At 34.2% G+C, this 20,536-nt stretch overlaps 1 protein-coding gene across 1 annotated transcript; it reads left to right on the top strand.

Annotated features, from left to right (window-relative positions):
- Positions 1 to 93: 93 nt before the first annotated feature.
- LOC120275178 (bifunctional nitrilase/nitrile hydratase NIT4B-like) lies at positions 94 to 3,761 on the top strand. The gene is made up of 5 exons (XM_039281696.1): positions 94 to 323; positions 924 to 1,103; positions 1,840 to 2,133; positions 2,310 to 2,591; positions 3,246 to 3,761. The coding sequence occupies exons 1-5, from the start codon at positions 203 to 205 to the stop codon at positions 3,401 to 3,403; spliced, it is 1,035 nt and encodes a 344-aa protein (XP_039137630.1). The 5' UTR covers positions 94 to 202; the 3' UTR covers positions 3,404 to 3,761.
- Positions 3,762 to 20,536: the final 16,775 nt, after the last annotated feature.

The following is a 20,536-nucleotide window of genomic DNA, read 5'->3' as shown; positions in this document are numbered from 1 at the left end:
GGTAATCTCGTTACGTGGTAATATGTTATTACCACGAACCAAACGCCCCTAAATATAAACACCAAAATGGAAGCCAAAGACCAGCAACAGCACTCTTCTCTCCGCCCTCTCCGGCGATCCCTCGCCAGTCGCCGAGTTTCTCCTCCTCATTTCCTCGGCGTTGAGCATCCACCGCGCTTGCGAAGCCGTGGTGCAATTTTTCATGGCTCTGACCCCATCGACAGCAATCGAGGTCGATATGGCTGGAGAAACGTCGGCGACCACCGTGCGTGTCACCGTCGTTCAGGCCTCCACCGTCTACTACGATACCCCCGCCACTCTCGGTATATCTTTAATCAATCCACCATGGTTTCTTCGCTGTGTGAATTGATGTTAGTTTTGAATTATCAACTGCAAAATATGATGCAAAGATTTCATAGTTTAAAGATGTAAATTTTCTATTTAGTTTGCCTTGTTTTACTAATCGAATTTTGAAGTAGTGGATTTATTTTGATTTATTTCTGATTAAAATTGAAAATTTGCATTCTGATTTTGTGCTTGAATGAGACTGCATTGGAAGATTGCCATTTGTCCTTCATATAAAGCTTTCAAAGCAAAAGAGGTCAATTTCTTGTAAAAGGAATAAAGAGAAAGGATATTTTGCTATAAAAAACTAGAATTGAAGTTTTGGTAAGCTCCCTTTCAAGTTCTCCTCCATGTGTTCATGCTGTCTTGCTCAAGTACTCCTCCAAAATTAGCAATCCAAACAATAATGTGTTACAAAAGACCCAGGGCATGAGTCCATTTTCTAGGAAAATCATGCCATCATTTTCTAAATCAAGTGATAAATACTTAAATTTTCATACTTAATTAGAAAAAAATATTTAGGAAAAGGTATCCTTTTTCCATGCAAATTGATAATAATTATTATGGTGGAATTGTAGATAAGGCAGAGGGACTAATTGCAGATGCTGCCACATGTGGAGCGCAATTAGTGGTCTTCCCAGAAGCATTTGTTGGTGGATATCCACGCTTCTCCAACTTTGGTGTAACCATTGCTAATCGTTCAGCAAAGGGCAAAGAAGATTTCCAAAAATATCATGCATCAGCCATAGCTGTACCTGGTAAACTCCATCGTGTACTATTATTCAAATGAGCTTCTGTTGCCCTCATTGCTGACTAAACTGCATGAGGCCATTGATTCCACTGCAGCCTTTTTTAATCTGATACAATGTCATATTCTTTATTTTTTTTTTTTTTGCTTTGATGATAAGTTTGATTATTTGGAGGAAGAGATTGTGCCATCTCATATTTTTGTCTTTGTTGTTTTGAAGTGTCATATCTTCATTTTACATGCAAAGGTGGATTTTGAGCATTGTCCTTCAAGTTTGTCTGCTGTACTCCATACTTAACTAACAAGATCATACACGTGACTTGTTGGTAATCTCATCCTGTAAAAACTGTATTTCTTTATTACCTTTCCTAGTACTGGTTGTAACGATTCATGCTTGCAGTTCTTGTATTTGATTTCCTGTCAGCTATGGCTTGAAACCATGAGATGTTCATAATAATCATGTAATGAATAAATTTTTTGGGCATACCAAACCTGACTTTTACCACCATAATAAAGCTGTAAATTCATCTTTTCAGTTATGTTATTTTCTTATGTGTATACTTTCATTATTGGGCGATGATTCTTTTATATTTAAGATCACAGAAAGTATTCATGGGCAAGGGGATCCAATTTGACAAAATGTTGCTTACTGATTTCAAAGAATTTACCAGTTTATGCTTGTAGGTCCTGCTGTTGACTTGATGTTAACCTCTGCTTTATCTGATGTTAACAATTCATGCTTGCAGGTCCTGAAGTTGATCGCTTGGCAGCAATGGCTGGAAAACATAAAATTTTCTTAGTGATGGGTGTAATTGAAAAAGAAGCATACACACTCTATTGCACTGTTCTTTTCTTTGATCCTCAGGGTCAATATCTGGGGAAACATCGCAAACTAATGCCTACCACAATGGAACGTATTATATGGGGTTTTGGAGATGTATCTACAATTCCCGTATATGAAACTCCTCTTGGAAAGATAGGATCCCTCATTTGCTGGGAAAACAGGATGCCACTCTTGAGGACAGCACTATATGCTAAAGGTAAGCAATTATGCATCTTGAGACTGGAAGTCAGTGGTACTTTTTCTGATATTTTTTTGAAATTCCTAAGCACAATTAATCAAGTGATATGTTGTGAAACGTTGTGGTGATTCCTAAATCTTGAATCACCATGTGGTGTGCCATTCTTTAAGGTTCTTGAATCCCCTGTTGTGCAGGTGTAGAAATATACTGTGCCCCTACCGCTGATGACTCGGATGTATGGCAGGCATCTATGAAACACATTGCAGTTGAGGGTGGTTGCTTTGTTCTCTCAGCGAACCAGTTTTGCAGAAGGAAAGATTATCCACCCCCACCAGATTATGTGTTTGCTGGTGTCGACAATGAGCCCCTGCCAGAATCCGTGGCATGTGCGGGAGGCAGTGTTATCATATCACCGTCTGGTGTTGTTCTAGCTGGACCCAACTTTGACGGGGAAGCTCTCATCTCAGCTGAACTAGGTACTGGCAATACTCTTCTTCCTAGTGGATAGATTTACAATCAGAAACTGCTACCTTAAGTACCATTTCTTCTCATCTTTGCATGGTCATTCTCCTGAAAAAATCCTCCATTATAGATTGTGTCATTGATTACTACAAACCACAACCAAAAGAAGGGCCCTTCTCTTTCTTCTTTTATATGAGGATTAAAGCCACTAGTGGCCCCTCATTGCCAGCCATTTTTCATTTTATCTTCTCAAATAAGACATGCTCAATTCAGCCCTGAGTACAATGGATTTGTTTGTTTAGGTCCACATTGAAATTCGTCCAGTTTATGGGCTATAAAGAACATATAGTTTAACTTGAAGACAAAGCGAATAGCGACAGCCATTGTTTTATTGTCGATAGTGCAGCTCTTCAAAATGAGAAGAAATTCTAGGGTATGTATAGTCCCATGATATACAGGTTGATATGAAAGTAATTTTTCAAGTACTACAATTTTGTTATTTGATATGTAAGTTCAATCAAATATAGTGCTTCACAAGATCATAATCTTTTCACATAGTTTGTATTTTTCTGTGGTCATATATTTGTTTGTTAGAGAAAGTTTGTATTAGTTATTGAGATTTTGATTACTTGCCTGATGATTTACTGTAAAATCATCACTGTCTATAGATCTTGGGGAGATTGTGCGAGCTAAATTTGGTTTTGATGTGGTGGGGCATTATTCAAGACCCGACGTGCTTAGCTTGATTGTGCGAGACCACTCGTTGAAGCCTGTCTTCTTCACTTCTGCTGAAAACAAGACCGATAACGCGCAAAAATTTCCCTAAGTCCCTCTGTTGTTGCTGTCGTTACTGCCGCCGTTGTTAATGTATCAAAGTGGCAATGAATGACAATGCCTCAAGATGCACATTAAAATCCTTGGCAAAAGTTTGAAACAACCAAATTTATCGCTTTAAGTCATGTTATATGGTCTTTTCTGGTTTTATTTTGAGCATATTTATTTTGAGCTCCATATGCTCGATGTTTGAAGACTAAATTCCAATAGTGTTATGTATCTTTTTTTTGTGTACCATTCTAATATGTTGTGTTTTTTAAGGTTTTAATATGTTGTGTTTTTAGATGGAGCTGGAGTTTCTTAGTATCTGTTTGGATTGGTTTGGGAAAAAAATGTTTTTTTTTTTCACCAAATATGTAAGTTTGTAGCTGCGTTTGTTTTGGGTTCACTAAAAAGGACTTAATTTTTTATGCTTATTTCATTAGTACTCTATTTAATATTTTCCCCCATAAATCTTTAACTTTAGTGACATGCATTTTTAACCCTTAAAAATTGACCCTTATTGATGTTCATTTTATATAAAAAAGAAATAATTTTTATATTTTCTTTTAAAGAGGCCTCTATTTCTAATAAAATCATTTTTGGAAATAATAAATGACAAATCATTCCAAACATAAATAAGCAGTTTTTTTTATGAAAATAAAAATATCACTTTTTTTGAGAATTATAAATATTTTCTTTCCTCCTATCTTTTTTAATCAGGAAGAAAAACCTAAAATATTGATATATATATATAAATATATATATATGGATCAAGATTTTTTTTTTAAATGAACATGTAAATGACATGCATGTTTGGATAACATTCATCCATTTTATCTCTTCAAGCCTATTGTTTTATTGTTTTATGTCTCAGATATAAATTTTTTATATTTAAGTGAAATCTATAGTGTGACCAATTGATTTATTTTTAAAGAACTATCCGTGAATAAAAGAGTTAGTATTTTTTTTTCAAAACTAAAAAAATTTAAGTTTCAATTCTATAGTTAGTTTATATTTATATAAAAAAAAAATTATCTCTGAATTAATTGTGATATTGGAGGAAATTGAACTTCAAATCCACATTAGAGTACTTGGAATAAAGTACAAAATCAAATAAGGGTTAGAAAAACAGAAATTTTGGTTGGCTCTTATAACAAGAAAAAATTGAATAAAACGAAATTTTTTTTTTTTTAATATTACTTTCAACTTCTATCACAGGGTGTGTTTGAGTAAAGTTTAGAGTTTAATAATTTTGATACTTTACCAACCGCTTACATAATTTTATATTTTTCAAATGCGTATAGATCATATTTTATATAAATATTATCTTTTTCGTGTGTTTTCTTGTATAAAATATCAAATTAATTACTAAATAGAATTTAATATATTTAATATGATTTAACAATAATTTTATTAATATTTAAGGAGAAATTTCATATTATTTCCTGTCCTCGCAAATGAACCATCTCAAAATTTTTTAATTGGGATTGTATATATTAATCCCAATATTTAGTTTATAAAATTTTAAAATGTATGTTTCAATTTGTAATTATTAAAAACATCAAGATAGTTTGGGCATAATATTTTTAAAATTATTTTTGTTTTTAATAAAGAGAACGTAATTTAGGTATTTCAATAATTATTAATTTATGAATTAATAAGAGTAAAGAATATTGTTAAAATGGTAAAATCCTTGAAATAATTCCTCTGTTTATAGCCACTTTCTCTCTTGGTCTCTTTCCATAAAAGTTGTTAATTTGATTGATCAAATCAAGTCGAATAGAAAAACAGTAGTCAGCTTTATATACGTGAATGGCTTAAAATAATAGTAGAAAATTATTAAAATGTTATTACAAATTGTAAAAAAAATATTAAAATAATATTAAATTCCAAAAATAAAAATAAAAATTCAAAAACAAATTAAAAATTAAAATTTGGTTTTAATGTGGTGGGGGCATTATTCATGACCCGACTTGCTTAGTTTGATTGTGCGAGACCACTTTGTGAAGCATGTACATTTCTTGTTGTTGTTGTTGTTGCCATTGTTGTTAATACATCAAGGTAGCAATGAATGTCAATGCCTCAAGATGCACATTAGCAAAAGTTTGAAATGATCAAATTTATGGCTTCAAGCATAGGCGAAACTAGAAACAAAATTTAGGGGGGCTGAATTCAAATTTTAAAAATTTATAAATATTAAATAACTTTATTAATTCAAGTTTGAGATGATAATAATTAATATTTCAAAAATATAAAATATACATCCAACTACAAATTTTACTTTAGATGTTAAAAAACTATCATATCTACATAAATAGCAAATAACTCAACCAACAGTCAATCTAAATTTATTCATGCAGTAAGTATTTAACAAATAATCTACCAATAATAAATTTTTTATAACAATTAATCACAACATTTTTCACAACAAATAATCAAACAAATATTTAACAAATATCCAACAATTAAACAAATTAAATTAGATTTAAAACAAATAGAAACAAGAAATACATAATTTGTCCCTATAATAAAAGATAAAATATAAAATCTTTGAAAGTGTCCAGTAAGCTATACCTAGCAGCTCCACCTGTCCGCCATGCATGGAAGGAGCTTCAGTAAAGAGAGAAAAAACTCACAACCTGCAATAATTGTTTTTTGAGATTTTGAGATAGCAATTGCATTTTTTTTAGGTTCTTATTATTTTATTTATTTATTATTATTATTTGCATTAATATCCGAAAAAATTGACAGTTAAATATTAATAAGTTAAAAAAAATCTAAATATAAAATTTAAAAACAAAAATAATTGAATATTCATGTTTGTTTAGTCATATTATTTGTTATTGTCACCCAACATCAATTTTATTTAATATAATAATTTTATTGCTTTAAATTAATTTATTTTAAATATTGTGGGTAGAATTTTGAAAAAATAAATAAAATCTATCACTTTTCATATAAATTATAATTATTAATATTTTAATTATATATATATATATATATATAGATTCATATTCATATTCATGAGCAAGGGGGTGTTTGAGCACACCTTTGCCTCCTCTAAATCTACCTATGGCTTTAAGTCATGTTGAATGACCTTTTCTAGTTTTAATTTAAGCTCTATATTCTTAATGTTTAAAGACTAAATTTATTTATTTATTTATTTTTGATAAAAATGACAATGCTGACCGATTAAAAAGTTGTTAACGGACAGGTGGGTAAGATGGAGTCCTTGTTGTGACTAAATTTTTTTTGTAAATTAAATTCTAATAGTGTTATGTTTTTTTTTTAATTTTTGGGGCATATATATTGTGTTTTTAGATGCAGATAGATGGAGTTTCTTAGTATCTGTTTGGATTGGTTTGTGAAAGGAAATGTTTTTTTTTTTTTTAAATTTCAGCCAAATATATAGTTTTTTCAAAAAACTGGGACTGTATTGGATTCAATTACAAAAAAGACTTAATTTATGATGCTTATTTCATAAGTACTTTATTAATTTTTTTTTCCCTTCCATGAATGCTTAAGCGAAATGCAATTTCAACCCTTAAAAGTGACCCTTAATGATGCTCATTTTATTAAATAAATAATTTTCATGTTTTCATTTCAAAAGGCAGGTGTCTCTGTGAAAAGCATTTCTATAAAAATAAAAATGATGCCAAAGAAACATTGTATTTGTATATATTATGTTTTGGTGAAATGTAAATGGTATGCATGTTTGGATAGATTCATTCATTTTATCTCTTTCGAACCTTTTATGTCTCAAATATAATTATAAATTCAACATGGTAAGCAACTTATTTATCTTTAAATTACTATTTTTACATACTGAGAGTTAATATTTTATTTTTTCCAAATTAATTTTGATGTCGGAGGAAATTGAACATCAAGAATATAATAAAGTGATATTAATAATGCCAAAGATCAAAAACGACAGAACAAAATTGATCGTGATAAATAGAAAAATATAACATTAGTCATATTTTTATAAGAAAGTATAATTTTTTAACTTGACTTCTACAAAATTATATCCAATAAATGGGTCTTTCCCTCTGTTAGACTCTGTGGAAGCCCCCCTTCTACCCGCGGGACTCCGGATAAAACCCTAGCCCTTGGCTTGGTACGCTGAGTTGGGGAGGAATCTCAGATTTTGGCAGGACATCTTCCCCAAAAGCAAGCACTCACATCTTTAGACACCAAGCAAAGCCCTCGCCGCGAAGAGTGAGTGCTTGAATTTGTTATTGTTTGTATGTCTACTGAAAATTGAGTCATGATTGTGTGTAGGTGATCTCAGTGCCATGTGTACGTGAACCCGTCCCCACTTGTTTTACCGAAGCTTGTGCACGCCCCTACTTTTTTAGTGGTCACTTATCTTAAAAAAATAATAAAAATAATAAAAATAATAAAAATAATTATTGCCCCTCTTCTCCCACTAACCCCACCTTCTCTTTCTTTCTTTCTTTTTTAAAAAAAAAGTTTTTTAACAAATTGATATATGTGATTTAAAAGAATTTAAAAAATATATTATTTTTTAAAATTGATACAAATAATCTAAAAAAATTATGCTATATATATATATATATTTTGGTTCTTTGATATTTTTTAAATTGATTTATAAAGTTATTTATTTATTTCAAATTGATACAAATAATCTAAAAAAATTATATTATAAATATATATATCTGTGGGATCGAAAATATACGTCTGGCATCATGTTTGTGAAAAAGACACCAGATGCTATATCGAAGCACAAATATCATATTTGTTTTGTGTGGGTTCTTTCATTCCTAGTAGAGGCAAGCCTCTATTATTAATTACCCTAGATTAGAAATCTTAGGAACCTCCGATTAAGGGCAAGAGTACAAGTAAAAGTATGAAGATTTTGCAAATTATAAATCTTGTCATTTTATTATATAAGCATATTTATTAGATCACTTATATATATGCACACATATATATATTATTTATATATATATATATATTATTTTTATTTTATTTTTTATTTTTATTTTTTATTTTATCTTTGCCGCGGTTTGTGCCTTGTCACTGCGTTGCCTGCCTTGTTGCCATTTTGAGATATATATCTCATTGCTATCTTGCAATTTTTATATAACTGTCTCAAGATGAATAAGTCGCTATTGCATGTGCCTTATCACCGCATTGCATGCTTGGCCAACTGTTGTATCTGATATGCCTCTCGTTATCGTCTTGAAATTTGTCATTGCCTTTGGGACATAAATTTTGGTCGTTAACTAAACCATGGTGAGTGCTTTCCTGTAATTGACCTGACCAACCAGTAATTCTTCCGTCTTCAATGGTCCATGCTATCATAAAAAAAAATTTGGGTTGGTGTTAACTTTTCATCTCAGATGGACCTTTTCATCAAGTCTGCTTTCCCGAGTCCATGTGTTTGTGTCTCCAGCACTGAGAAATTAATTTAAAAAAAGTAATCATAAAATCTCATCAGCAATGATGGTTATGGATTTGAGCTGGTTTACAGGTAAAATTGATGTTTGAATTCAAACACAAACATGGCTTTTCATAAAGTTGGATTTCCTATGGGCCATTCAAGAATTGGAAATGGAATTATCTCAAGCACTACCAAGATTTATTGGATTTTTTTTACACCTAACCAAGGTATTTGCCTCCACGTCTATGGCTCTACTATCCTGTATTACATGTATCGAATTATATATATACATATATTTATATTTTTTTTAATTCACATGCATGCCCTTTTTTTTATGCACGCATGCTCTCTTCTTTTTTTTATTTATTTATTTATTATGGCATGCTTCTGGATCATCATTTTATTTTGTTTTTTTTTATTGTTTTTTGTTGTTTATATATATATATATATATATATATATATATATATATATATATATATATATATATATATTTTTTTAAATCCCAATAACAACCAAACATGGGTATGCATTTTTTTTAAGCACGTGAGCATGCTTTCTCATTCGCATGCATGCCTTTTTTTTATGCACGTATGCTCCCTTTTTTCTTATTTATTTATTTTTTGTCATGCACGCATGCATGCTTCTCATTTTTTATTTTTTTTTATTTTTTTTAATGAAAAACTAATTATTTCATTATGGACAAATAATATAACTGCTTAGACAACAACACGCGATCATACATATAAATCGTATTTTCAAACAATCTATATCATAATCCCAACTATTATGGTACTTGCAGTCATCATAACTCTATCACACAGGTTCTTGTTTCTGTTCTTGATGTTGAAGATGCTGTTGATACTGCTCCTCAGTTTGAACAGGAAGCAATGGAGCAGTTGAACTTGAACCCACTGTAGCTAAAACAAGTGAAAGCCCTGAACCACCAATAAAATCTAAGAGTTTGGATTCGTACTCAAGTTTCATGTCAACATTGTGGCTCTGATGAATATCATGGCTCTGAGGACAAAAATCATAGTTAGCACTACGCCCATGTCTGTTGAAAAGATCCTCTTCAAACAAGCAAGCTCTCCCCTCAGAGTTACTGATCAATGGTTGTCCGAACTCTTCTTCTTGGATTGCATTGCTACTACTTCCAACTTCAACCCTTGTTCTTGTGACACTTGATCCCACTTGAAGATGATCATGATGTTGTTGTTGCTGATAATGGAGAGGAGGAATAATTTCAAGAAGAACTTCATGGCTACTAGAGTTGAACCCCATGTTTGACATGAAACTAGTGATAGGGATACCAGCAAAAGTGACACCACCATGGACACACACCAGCTGATGGTTGTTCCTAGCATTAAGGGTGATGAACCCATTGTTAGGATCATGGTGAGGACATAGCCAATTCACACAAGTGTAAGCAAAGCGAGCATCACATGCTTCTCTTGGTAGACAACGTCTCAGCTTCCCTACTCCTTGTCTTCCGGCTCTCAGATGACCACCATCATGTCCATCATCATCTTCGTCTCTGTACTTGCAGACGACTGCAAGGATCTCATAAGGGAGTAGGGCACTGGAAGCAATCTTGGCCTTGCCTTTCTTCACATCCTCAAGGAAGTTTGAGAAATGATTGTTGTCATGCTTCTTGAATATATCCTTTGTTGGTTTGTAATCCACACAAGGTTCTTTGGTTGGCTGTTTTACACTATTGTTACATCGGGATCTATGAGTGATGGACAGCTTGGATTTAACCCATTGGAGGCACATGACATCACTGCCATTATCTGCATGGAGATCGGAGATGCTGGCACAGGAGAAGACTTTGTTTTAATGCTACATCTTCTATTGGATACTGCTTTAATTCATGTCTCTTCATTAGTACTTTGACTGAGTTAAGTTCAACTTTAGTTTTCTTCCTTTATTGTTGTAATATATTAGTAGTAGCTTGTCTTTTGTTTTTTTTTTGAAATGCTATGAAACAAGGGAACTGGATAGTGCTTACCTCTTCCCCTTTCTTGGTGTAACCTTGCTCTTCTGTAAAAGTTTCTTTACAGTGTGTGAAGATTGTTGCATTCGGTGTGATCAACATTGTTCACGGAACTTGGGATTGCAGAGACCTCCCCTGGCCCGATCTCAACATCTGGTATCAGAGCCAGGTTGCATGCCAAAGTATCTTCGGCTCGAAGACATGGCGATCATCACACAGGAGGCAGCAAAAGATGGAGTCGTTCAGCTGCATTTTCCTATGCTCACTCTTACGAACTATTCTACCTGGGCGATCAAAATGAAGGCTAACATGGACGCTCAAGGAGTGTGGGAGGCGATCGTACCGGCTGTCAGAGTGGCGGTGGATGCAAGAAAGGACAAGATGGCGCGTGCTTGTATATTTCAGTCTGTTCCAGAGGATATCTTGTTGCAGATCGCTAAGAAGAAGACTGCGAAGGAAGTGTGGGATAGCATTAAAACTCGTTTTCTTGGTGTGGATAGAGTGAAGAAGGCAAGGCTGCAGACTCTCAAGAATGAATTTGAAGCCCTGAAGATGAAGGAGAATGAGTCTATAGATGAGTTCGCAGGAAAACTCAGTGCTCTGGCAAATAAGTTCGGGGAACTTGGAGAAACCATGGCTGATGGCACACTTGTGAAGAAGCTATTTGGCTCAGCTCCGAGCAGGTTTTTGCAAGTTGTCGCATCTCTCGAACAACTGTTTGATGTAGATACTATGGTATTCGAGGAAGCTATTGGTCGACTAAAAGCATACGAAGAACGTATACGGAGGGAAGATCATAATAGTGATCAGCTGCTTCTCACCCATGAAGAATGGAGCGCTCGGGCCAAAAGAGACAGTGAAGAGAAGTGGAAGTTAAACAGGGGAGGTCCTGATGGGCGAAGCTTAGGAAGGGGACATAGCAGAGGCCGTGGACGAGGCAGAAGTGGCTGCGGCATTCCTTGTTCTCTGTATCAAGAGGGAAGTAGCAGCGGAGGCAGAGACAAAAGACATATCAAGTGCTTCAACTGCAATAAGCTCGGACATTATGCATCTGAATATTGGAGTGGGAAGCGAGATGAGGAGATCAATCTGATTAACGATGAAGAACCAGCCCTTATGTTAACTATATCTGAAGAGGAAACACAAAAGAGTGAGAAGAAGGAAGACACAGTGATGTTAAATGAAGAAGAGGTAATTCCTGAGTTATATAATGCTGAGAAAGAACAATCGTATACAGATGTGTGGTATTTAGATAATGGCGCGAGCAACCACATGACGGGGCATCGTGAAAAGTTTCAGAGATTGGATGAAAGCATCACTGGTATGGTAAAGTTCGGTGATGGCTCAACTGTTAAAATAATGGGAAGGGGAACCATTTTGCTGTAGTGTAAGAATGGAGATCATCGTGTTCTTTCTGAAGTGTACTACATACCAAAACTCCGGAGTAATATCATAAGCCTAGGTCAAATGACTGAGAATGGCAATGAAGTTGAAATGATCGGCGATTTTTTGAGAATCTATGATGAAAATGGTGTGCTATTGATGTCTGTGAGACGCACTTTGAATAGATTATACAAGATTCAACTTGAAACATGTGAACTATCCTGCCTTATAGCTAGTCTGGAAGATCCAGCGTGGCTTTGGCACACCAGACTTGGGCACGTGAAACTTTCATGCTTTGAAGGTGATGGGTGAGAAACAACTGGTCAATGGACTCCCGACGATCACACAGCCAAACAGATTATGTGAAGGCTGTCTTGTCGCTAAGCAAACCAGAAACTCATTTCCAGCTCAAGCGGAGTTCAGAGCGGAGAAACCCTTGGAGCTGCTGCATGTTGATCTATGTGGACCCATTACACCATACACGTTAGCGGGTAACAAATATTTTTTCCTTATTGTTGATGATTTTACACGTTGGATGTGGGTGTATTTTGTAAGAACTAAGAACCAAGTTTGTTCTGAATTCAAAAAATTCAAAAAACTAGTGGAAAACCTGACAGGGTATCAAATAAAGACTGTGAGGTCGGATCGTGGTGGGGAGTTTGTATCAAATGAGTTCGCAGAGATGTGTGATGGATGGGGCATCAAGCGACACTTCACCGCGCCTTATACACCGTAACAGAACGGTGTAGTGAAGAGGAGAAACCGCACCGTCATGAACACCGCGAGATCCCTGCTTAAGAGTAAACATGTGCCCGGGAAATTCTGAGGAGAAGCTGTGAGGCATGCTGTGTATCTTCTAAATCGCCTACCAACTAAGGCATTGGGAAATTGCACCCCATTCGAAGCTTTGAATGGGAGGAAACCTCACCTGGGACACCTGAGGGTATTTGGATGTGTAGCTCACGCCAAGGTAACGGAGCCACATTTGAAGAAACTGGATGACCGTAGCAGAACCATGGTTTATCTCGGGGCAGAGGAAGGGAGTAAGGCACACCGGTTATATGATCCACAGAGCGACAGACTCCATGTAAGCAGGGATGTCCTATTTCAGGAAGATGTGGAATGGGAATGGTGCAAAGGCAGTGAAATAAACTCACATGACTATCCAGGGTTTATAGTATCAACAACAGAGGCAGAGGGTGAGGTATTGAGGAGCTCTACAAATGAGGAGGAAAGGAGTATGAGGAACATAATGAGTGCATCTGCTGATGCAGCACCTGCCCATGCTGCACCAAACACTCAAGATGACACTGGAGAAAGGCCATTGTTGCTTGAGGGCGGGATATCATGTGTACCAACTACATCCCTTGTTGGGAAGACCTTGTATTCTGGCTCTGAGTTAGAAAACACAACAGATACAGATGAAAGACCTCGAAAATACAAAGCTCTTGCGGACATATATGCGGAGACTGAAGAAGAACAGGAGTTTGAAGACCTTCTATTAATGGAAGCAGATGAACATGTTTCTTATTCTGAAGCTGTGGGCGAAGCAGTATGGAAGCAGGCAATGAAGAGAGAAATTGAAACTATAGAGGAAAATGATACTTGGGTCTTGACTGAACTACCACCTGGGCACAAGCCCATTGGATTGAAGTGGGTCTATAAAATTAAACGAGATTCTGCGGGCAAGATAATCAGGCATAAAGCAAGGGTGGTAGCTAAGGGATACGTTCAGCGTCATGGAATTGATTTCGATAAAGTGTTTGCACCGGTGGTGAGACTCGATACGATACGGGTGTTACTAGCTGTTGCTGCTAATCGAGGATGTGAGGTCGATCACATGGATGTGAAGTCGGCGTTCTTGAATGGGATACTAACGGAGGAGGTGTTTGTTACACAACCGGAGGGGTTTGTCATACCAGGAAAAGAGCATATGGTGTACAAATTGGCGAAGGCATTATATGGACTTCGTCAGGCCCCAAGAGCGTGGAATTCAAGTTTGGATGATCATCTAAAAACTCTCAGCTTTGTGAGATGCTCACAGGAGCAAGCTCTGTACACGAAACAAGAGAATGGAGTTGCAGTTATTGTTGGTGTCTACGTAGACGATTTGGTAGTTACAGGAAGAAGTGGAGAAGAAATTGATCAATTTAAGATGCAGATGAAAGAGGAGTTTAAAATGAGTGATCTGGGATCATTATCATATTATTTGGGAATTGAAGTTGAGCAGAAGGAAAGGCTGATTACTATTAAACAATCCGCTTATGCTAACAAAATACTTCAACGATTCGGATTGAGCGAGTGTAAGGCTACGAAACTTCCCATGGAGCATAGAGTGAAGCTGCATAAGGATGGGGAGGGAGAACTGGTTGATGCTACAGAATTTCATCGCATCATTGGGTGTCTCAGGTATCTTCTGCACACATGACCTGACTTATCATATGCTATTGGTGTGCTCAATAGATACATGGAGAGACCAACGGTGTTGCATCTCAAGAGTGTAAAACAGATTTTGAGATATCTAAAGGGGACCATTCACTTTGGTTTGGTATACACAAGAGGAGGAAATGATGAGGAGCTCACTGGGTATTCTGATAGCGATCTTGCAGGTGACCAAGATGATCGCAAGAGCACTGGAGGAATGGCATTCTATATTAACAATGACTTGGTGTCATGGAGTTCATACAAACAGAGAACGGTTGCACTGTCGTCTTGTGAAGCAGAGTACATGGCGGCAGCTGCAGCGGCTTGTCAAGTGGTGTGGTTGGCTAGCATAATTAGTGAAATAACTGGAAACAAGCTTAAACCAGCAACAATATATGTTGACAATATATCGGCCATTGCTTTAATGAAAAATCATGTACATCATGGACGCAGTAAGCATATTGATACGCGATTTCATTTTATCAGGGAGTGAATCGAGAAAGGAAAGATCATGGCGGAGTCAGTGAGTTCTGAAGATCATAAGGCAGATATTTTGACAAAGGCTTTGCCCGTTATGAAGTTTGCAGTCCTGCATCAACAGCTTGGTGTAATAGATCTTGAACCTCGTAGCATGGATTAAGGGAGGGCATGTTGGTTTGTAATCCATACAAGGTTCTTTGGTTTGCTGTTTTACACTGTTGTTACATCGGGATCTATGAGTGATGGACAGCTTGGATTTAACCCATTGGAGGCGCATGACATCACTACCATTATCTGCATGGAGATTGGAGATGTTGGCACAGGAGAAGACTTTGTTTTAATGCTACATCTTCTATTGGATACTGCTTTAATTCATGTCTCTTCATTAGTACTTTGACTGAGTTAAGTTCAACTTTAGTTTTCTTCCTTTATTGTTGTAATATATTAGTAGTAGCTTGTCTTTTGTTTTTTTTTAAAATGCTATGAAACAAGGGAACTGGATAGTGCTTACCTCTTCCCCTTTCTTGGTGTAACCTTGCTCTTCTATAAAAGTTTCTTTACAGTGTGTGAAGATTGTTGTATTCGGTGTGATCAACATTGTTCACGGAACTTGGGATTGCAGAGACCTCCCCTGGCCCGATCTCAACATCCTTGTAGTTGTTCATGGCGACAGATGCCAAGGTGTGCCATTGCCTTGAGCTCATGAAAATATTTGTTACCTGGAGAACTTTCCGAGAAGGACGAGAACTTCGCGACGGAGTGGTCACAGACACGTACGGTAGGCATAGTGGCGCCCCTTGATCTCGGCGTATTCAGGGTTGGACTCTTTGGGAAAGACCTGGCGAGCGATGCTCTCACAGAAGATGGTTGTGCGATCGAAGCATGAACTAAGAGATGGGTACCATTTGGCGGCGAGATCAATCCTATTAAACTTCTTTTTCTTCAGTTGCTCGAGATCGGAGGCCAAGAGTTTGGCCAAAAAAACTCAGAGATGCAGTCCTGGAGGAACTGATAAGCTAGATCACTGGCGTAGCGGTCCACGGCTAGGATCGCGAGCTTGATTTTTTTTCGTGTCTCTACTTCCTGGCTTTCTCGATCTCGATCTTCACTTTGGTGAGCTCAGCGAGCAACGGTGATTGACGGCATTATCTCAGCCGTTCAATCACGCCGGCGGCATTAATGGTGAACACGGCGACCAAAACAGTGCAACAGCTACGATGAGCAGGTGGTGGCAACGATTGACATCCGGCATGATTGACGGCATTATCTCAGCAGTTCAATCACGCCGGCGGCATCAACAGCGAACGAGCGGCAGCAGCGGCAACAGACTGGCGGGCGATCTCCTTTTTAGATATATATATATATATATATTGTATGAATAAGCAAGGGAGAGAAGCGAACCTTTTTTTTTAATCCTTCTCCCTCTATAATTTTTTTTCTCGCTGAATTTTTTTTAAAACTCCTTCCTTTTTTCCTTCTTCTCTTCTTCTTCCTTTTAAAACCCTCTCATCCTTATCATAATCTCCAAATTCTCCCCGCAAGATCACAACGAGCAGATTTAAATTTAAATTTAAATTTAATAATAATTTTATTATTATTATTTTTTAATTAATTTTTTAAAATTTATTTTATTTTAATTAATTAATTATTATTATTTATTTTATTATTATTATTATTTATTTATTTATTTTGTTTATTTATTTTTATTTATTTATTTATTTATTTATTTTATTATCTTTTTTTATATTATTATCTTTTTTTCCTTTTTTATTTTTATATTATTATCTCTTTTTTTATATTTACATATATATATTTTTTATTTCAAAATTCGATTTTTTTTTTTATTTTTCCATTCATTTTTTTTAGTTGGTCCTTTTTTCGCCAATAACGAATAGATAGGATTTAATTTATCATTATTATTATATTTTTTTCGTTCTTTTTTTTCATATGTTTATTTATATATATAATTTTTTATATGTTTATATATATATATATTCTTAATTTCAAATTCAAATTTTTTAATTCGCGCCATCCTAACCCGTATCATAACCTCCTAACTAAATTAGAGGAAAATGATAAGATTTAATTAAATTTTAATTAATTTTAATATATATTTTTTTTAATATATATTTTTTATTAACTTAATTTATTTATTATTTATTTATTTATTTCATTTTATTAAATAAAAATCTAATATGTCTCGAGATATGTGTTTGGGCGCCTAGGGATTTGCATTTTCTCAAATCGCCTCGAGATCCGTTCTCATGCCTCATAAAATTTAGGATTGCCTCGAGATGTGTGTTTGGCCTATCCTAAGATTTTGAGATTGCCTCGAGATAGGTGTTCTCGAGGATAATCTTGCAATAATAATTTTTTTATGCCTCGAGATATGTTCTCAAGGGCAATTTTGTAATTTTGCATTTTGTAATTAACTTGGAATTTGCATTCTAGTCCAAAACAATCAAATAATCAATTAATATTAGGATTAGGACATTTAAATTTTAATTCTAAATATATCTATGATTAGGATATATTAGAATTTAAATTAAATTGGAATTTGGTTTCCATTAGGACATTGAATTTTATTAGGACATGCGTTATATTCTTTATATATAAACAATATCCTCTACAAAAATTTATAGTTTAAAAAAATATTTACAAAATTTTATTATTTGGCTTTGGACATTATAAATTGGGGTATATGGTAATAACTTTTTTTTTTTTGCAAAAATTTACATTATAATAGATCCTTAAAGCTTCAGAAACTCCAACTTTTTTAAAAAAAAATTTAAGAAATTCCAACTCAGTTATGCGTTCATCTAATAATTGTAAAATCCATTCTAATGCAAGAACAGTTGCGAATACAGCTGAAATGGGGTAAAAAAAACTTACAAAAAATTAGTAAACTATACAAACCCTAATTCAAACAACAGTCACGGGTGAGAACACAAACATAACCCTAGATCCACAAACAAATCACTCAGATTGACAACTAAAAAATTGTGTAAGATATAATCAACATAAATACAAATAGAAAACAGGTGCACTGATCCCCAAGGGTCCTTCATCTGCAAGCCCTTGCCTGCGATGCAATGTGGTTGGCTGAGTCTTGTTCACTTTGATTCATTGGAGTGGACAAGGCTAGATCACTCTTCCGTTCGATGGAATGAACAAGGCCAACTCATGCCCCCTTGCAGTCGTACTCCTCTTTTGCCCACTCATTTTCCTATCTTTAGTCCTATGAAAGTGTCCAAGAAGATGATGGCGATCAGTGGGGACAAGGGCCAAAATTTTGGGAGTGTGATGATGTGGAAAGTTGGATGGTGATGTGGCAAGACTTGAAGACGTGGAAGACCTACCTGGCAAAACACATAAAAAAACCACATGCTGATTGTGAAATTTTGGGCTCCACATCAAATTATTTACATTAAAATATTATGGGTGACCTACATGTGAAAATTAATCAAAGTTCATTAATTTTTTTATTCAAATCAAAGTTGAGATACCAAAACGAAGAAAGGTAATATTTTGGTGACCTCATGAAAAATTTACTTTTCATTGATATCAATGAATCTTTAGCTTTCTCATAAAATCAAACAAAATGATGGGTTATTTATTATATTATTTGTGGATATAAATCAACATTACTTCAATGTGAAAATAAAAATATCATACTCTTTTCATGAAGAGCACATTATTATTTTATTTCATTCTATCATATGGTGCATATGATGTGTATAATGTGTTATATAAAATTGAGATTACATGCTATTAGTTTTCATTAATTTTCCTTTCTTTATTAATGAGTTATATATCTTTTGTGTTAAAGGAAAAGAAATACCTTGTGAAAACACTTAGATGTATTTTTATAATAAATTTTTTTTTTATTGTGATATCAGAAAAAAATAAAAAAATTAATGTATAACTAATTGCACTCAACTAGTAGCAGATGTAGAAGAGAAGAGTAATATTAGATTTCAACTTTAGAGCTTTATGATTTTTTAAAAAAAAATTAATAACAAGAAAATAATTTAACATTTAAATTTAAATTTAAATCTTTTTTATATTAAGTTTAGGGATAAGATTGATCTAAATTCATATTTAGATTTAAATCAACTGTTGTTGTGCACGTGTTGTGTATGCTGTTTCTAACAATAAAAATATTTGTATTATTTTAATTATAAAAAAGATGTACTATTCTCATCATGTTATATTTCTAATAAAAATGAGTCAGTGGAAAACTAAAAAAATTATATTTTTTTTCTTTAATTTATATTTTTATACAAAATCAAAAAATTGTAACATAAAAAATTATGGGATAAGTCGGGCATTCATGCTTATCAGTTTAAACACGTACCCTTGGAAAAACGTACATGTGAAATATATTTAGCATTTTGATATTTAAAAATAATTTATATATTTTCAATACATATGTGAGCATATCAGAAAATTTTATATTTTAAATCATTCTTGGTTAGAAATAATATTTATAATATTATTAATTAAAAGTATTTATCTTATCAAGAAAAATTGTATATTATTATAGATATGAATATACCTTAGTGTTGAGCAGTCTATACACGTATATTAGTAATATATGTAAGTATGTATATACTTTTATATATATACATACATACATACATACATACATACATATATATATATATATATATATATATATATATATATATATATCTGTGAGCATCCATTATATACTAATATTGGTAAATTCAACTCGTATCAATTGTTGGATTTCAATCCAACGGTTGTGCATTGTATAATTAACAGTATTACTGTGCTTACAAATAATAGCACAGTAAAAAAATGGGTTATATAGTATTTTGATCTAAACCATAGATCGTGATCAAAATAGTAATTCAGTCAATATGAACCGTTCAATTTTATTTCTTCTAGACCTACAAAAACAAAACTAAAACCAAACTAGCACATTATTTTGAGGTAAACCGTAACATTGACCAAACTAACATATCTGTCTCTCTCTCTCTCTCCTTAGTGATAACTGTGCCTAACTGTGCCCAGTTGTTGCCTCCCTTCAAGTCTTGAGTCAAATATAGATGGTGTCTTCGCATACCTTGTTACCAAATTGAGTTTCAATGAGATCCTGAGCTCTAAGTATTTGCTCTAAATAGCTTCATCCATATTTATCTAATCCCTCAAATTTGAGTTTCAAGTGGTTGTGCTAAATATGGCCTTTACAATAAGATCTTGCCTTCTAAGTAGTTGCAAGCAAGTTTGATCCTCGATATTGCCAAAAATAGCTTTATTTCTACATGATCATTGCTTGTTCCTCAAGATGGCTTTTTCTTAATATAGCTCGAAGCCTTCTATTTGCCGCATCATCTATATGCCGCGTTATCAACAATACCACATCATCTCACCTTCTCATCAAACCTCCACATCATCTCGTTACCGTATCATCATGCTGCTGCATCAT

Source organism: Dioscorea cayenensis, chromosome 14 (genome assembly GCF_009730915.1).
Source record: "Dioscorea cayenensis subsp. rotundata cultivar TDr96_F1 chromosome 14, TDr96_F1_v2_PseudoChromosome.rev07_lg8_w22 25.fasta, whole genome shotgun sequence".
NCBI classification, from domain to species: domain Eukaryota; kingdom Viridiplantae; phylum Streptophyta; class Magnoliopsida; order Dioscoreales; family Dioscoreaceae; genus Dioscorea; species Dioscorea cayenensis.
Note: the sequence above shows the minus strand (reverse complement) of the source record. Positions and strands in the feature narration are given on the sequence as shown.

Coding starts and splice junctions, on each gene's coding strand:
- LOC120275178 (XM_039281696.1), top strand. CDS start 203: ATGGCTCTGACCCCATCGACAGCAATCGAGGTCGATATGGCTGGAGAA. Junction 2,134..2,309: donor GACAGCACTATATGCTAAAG/GTAAGCAATTAT, acceptor CCTGTTGTGCAG/GTGTAGAAATATACTGTGCC. Junction 2,592..3,245: donor TCTCATCTCAGCTGAACTAG/GTACTGGCAATA, acceptor CACTGTCTATAG/ATCTTGGGGAGATTGTGCGA.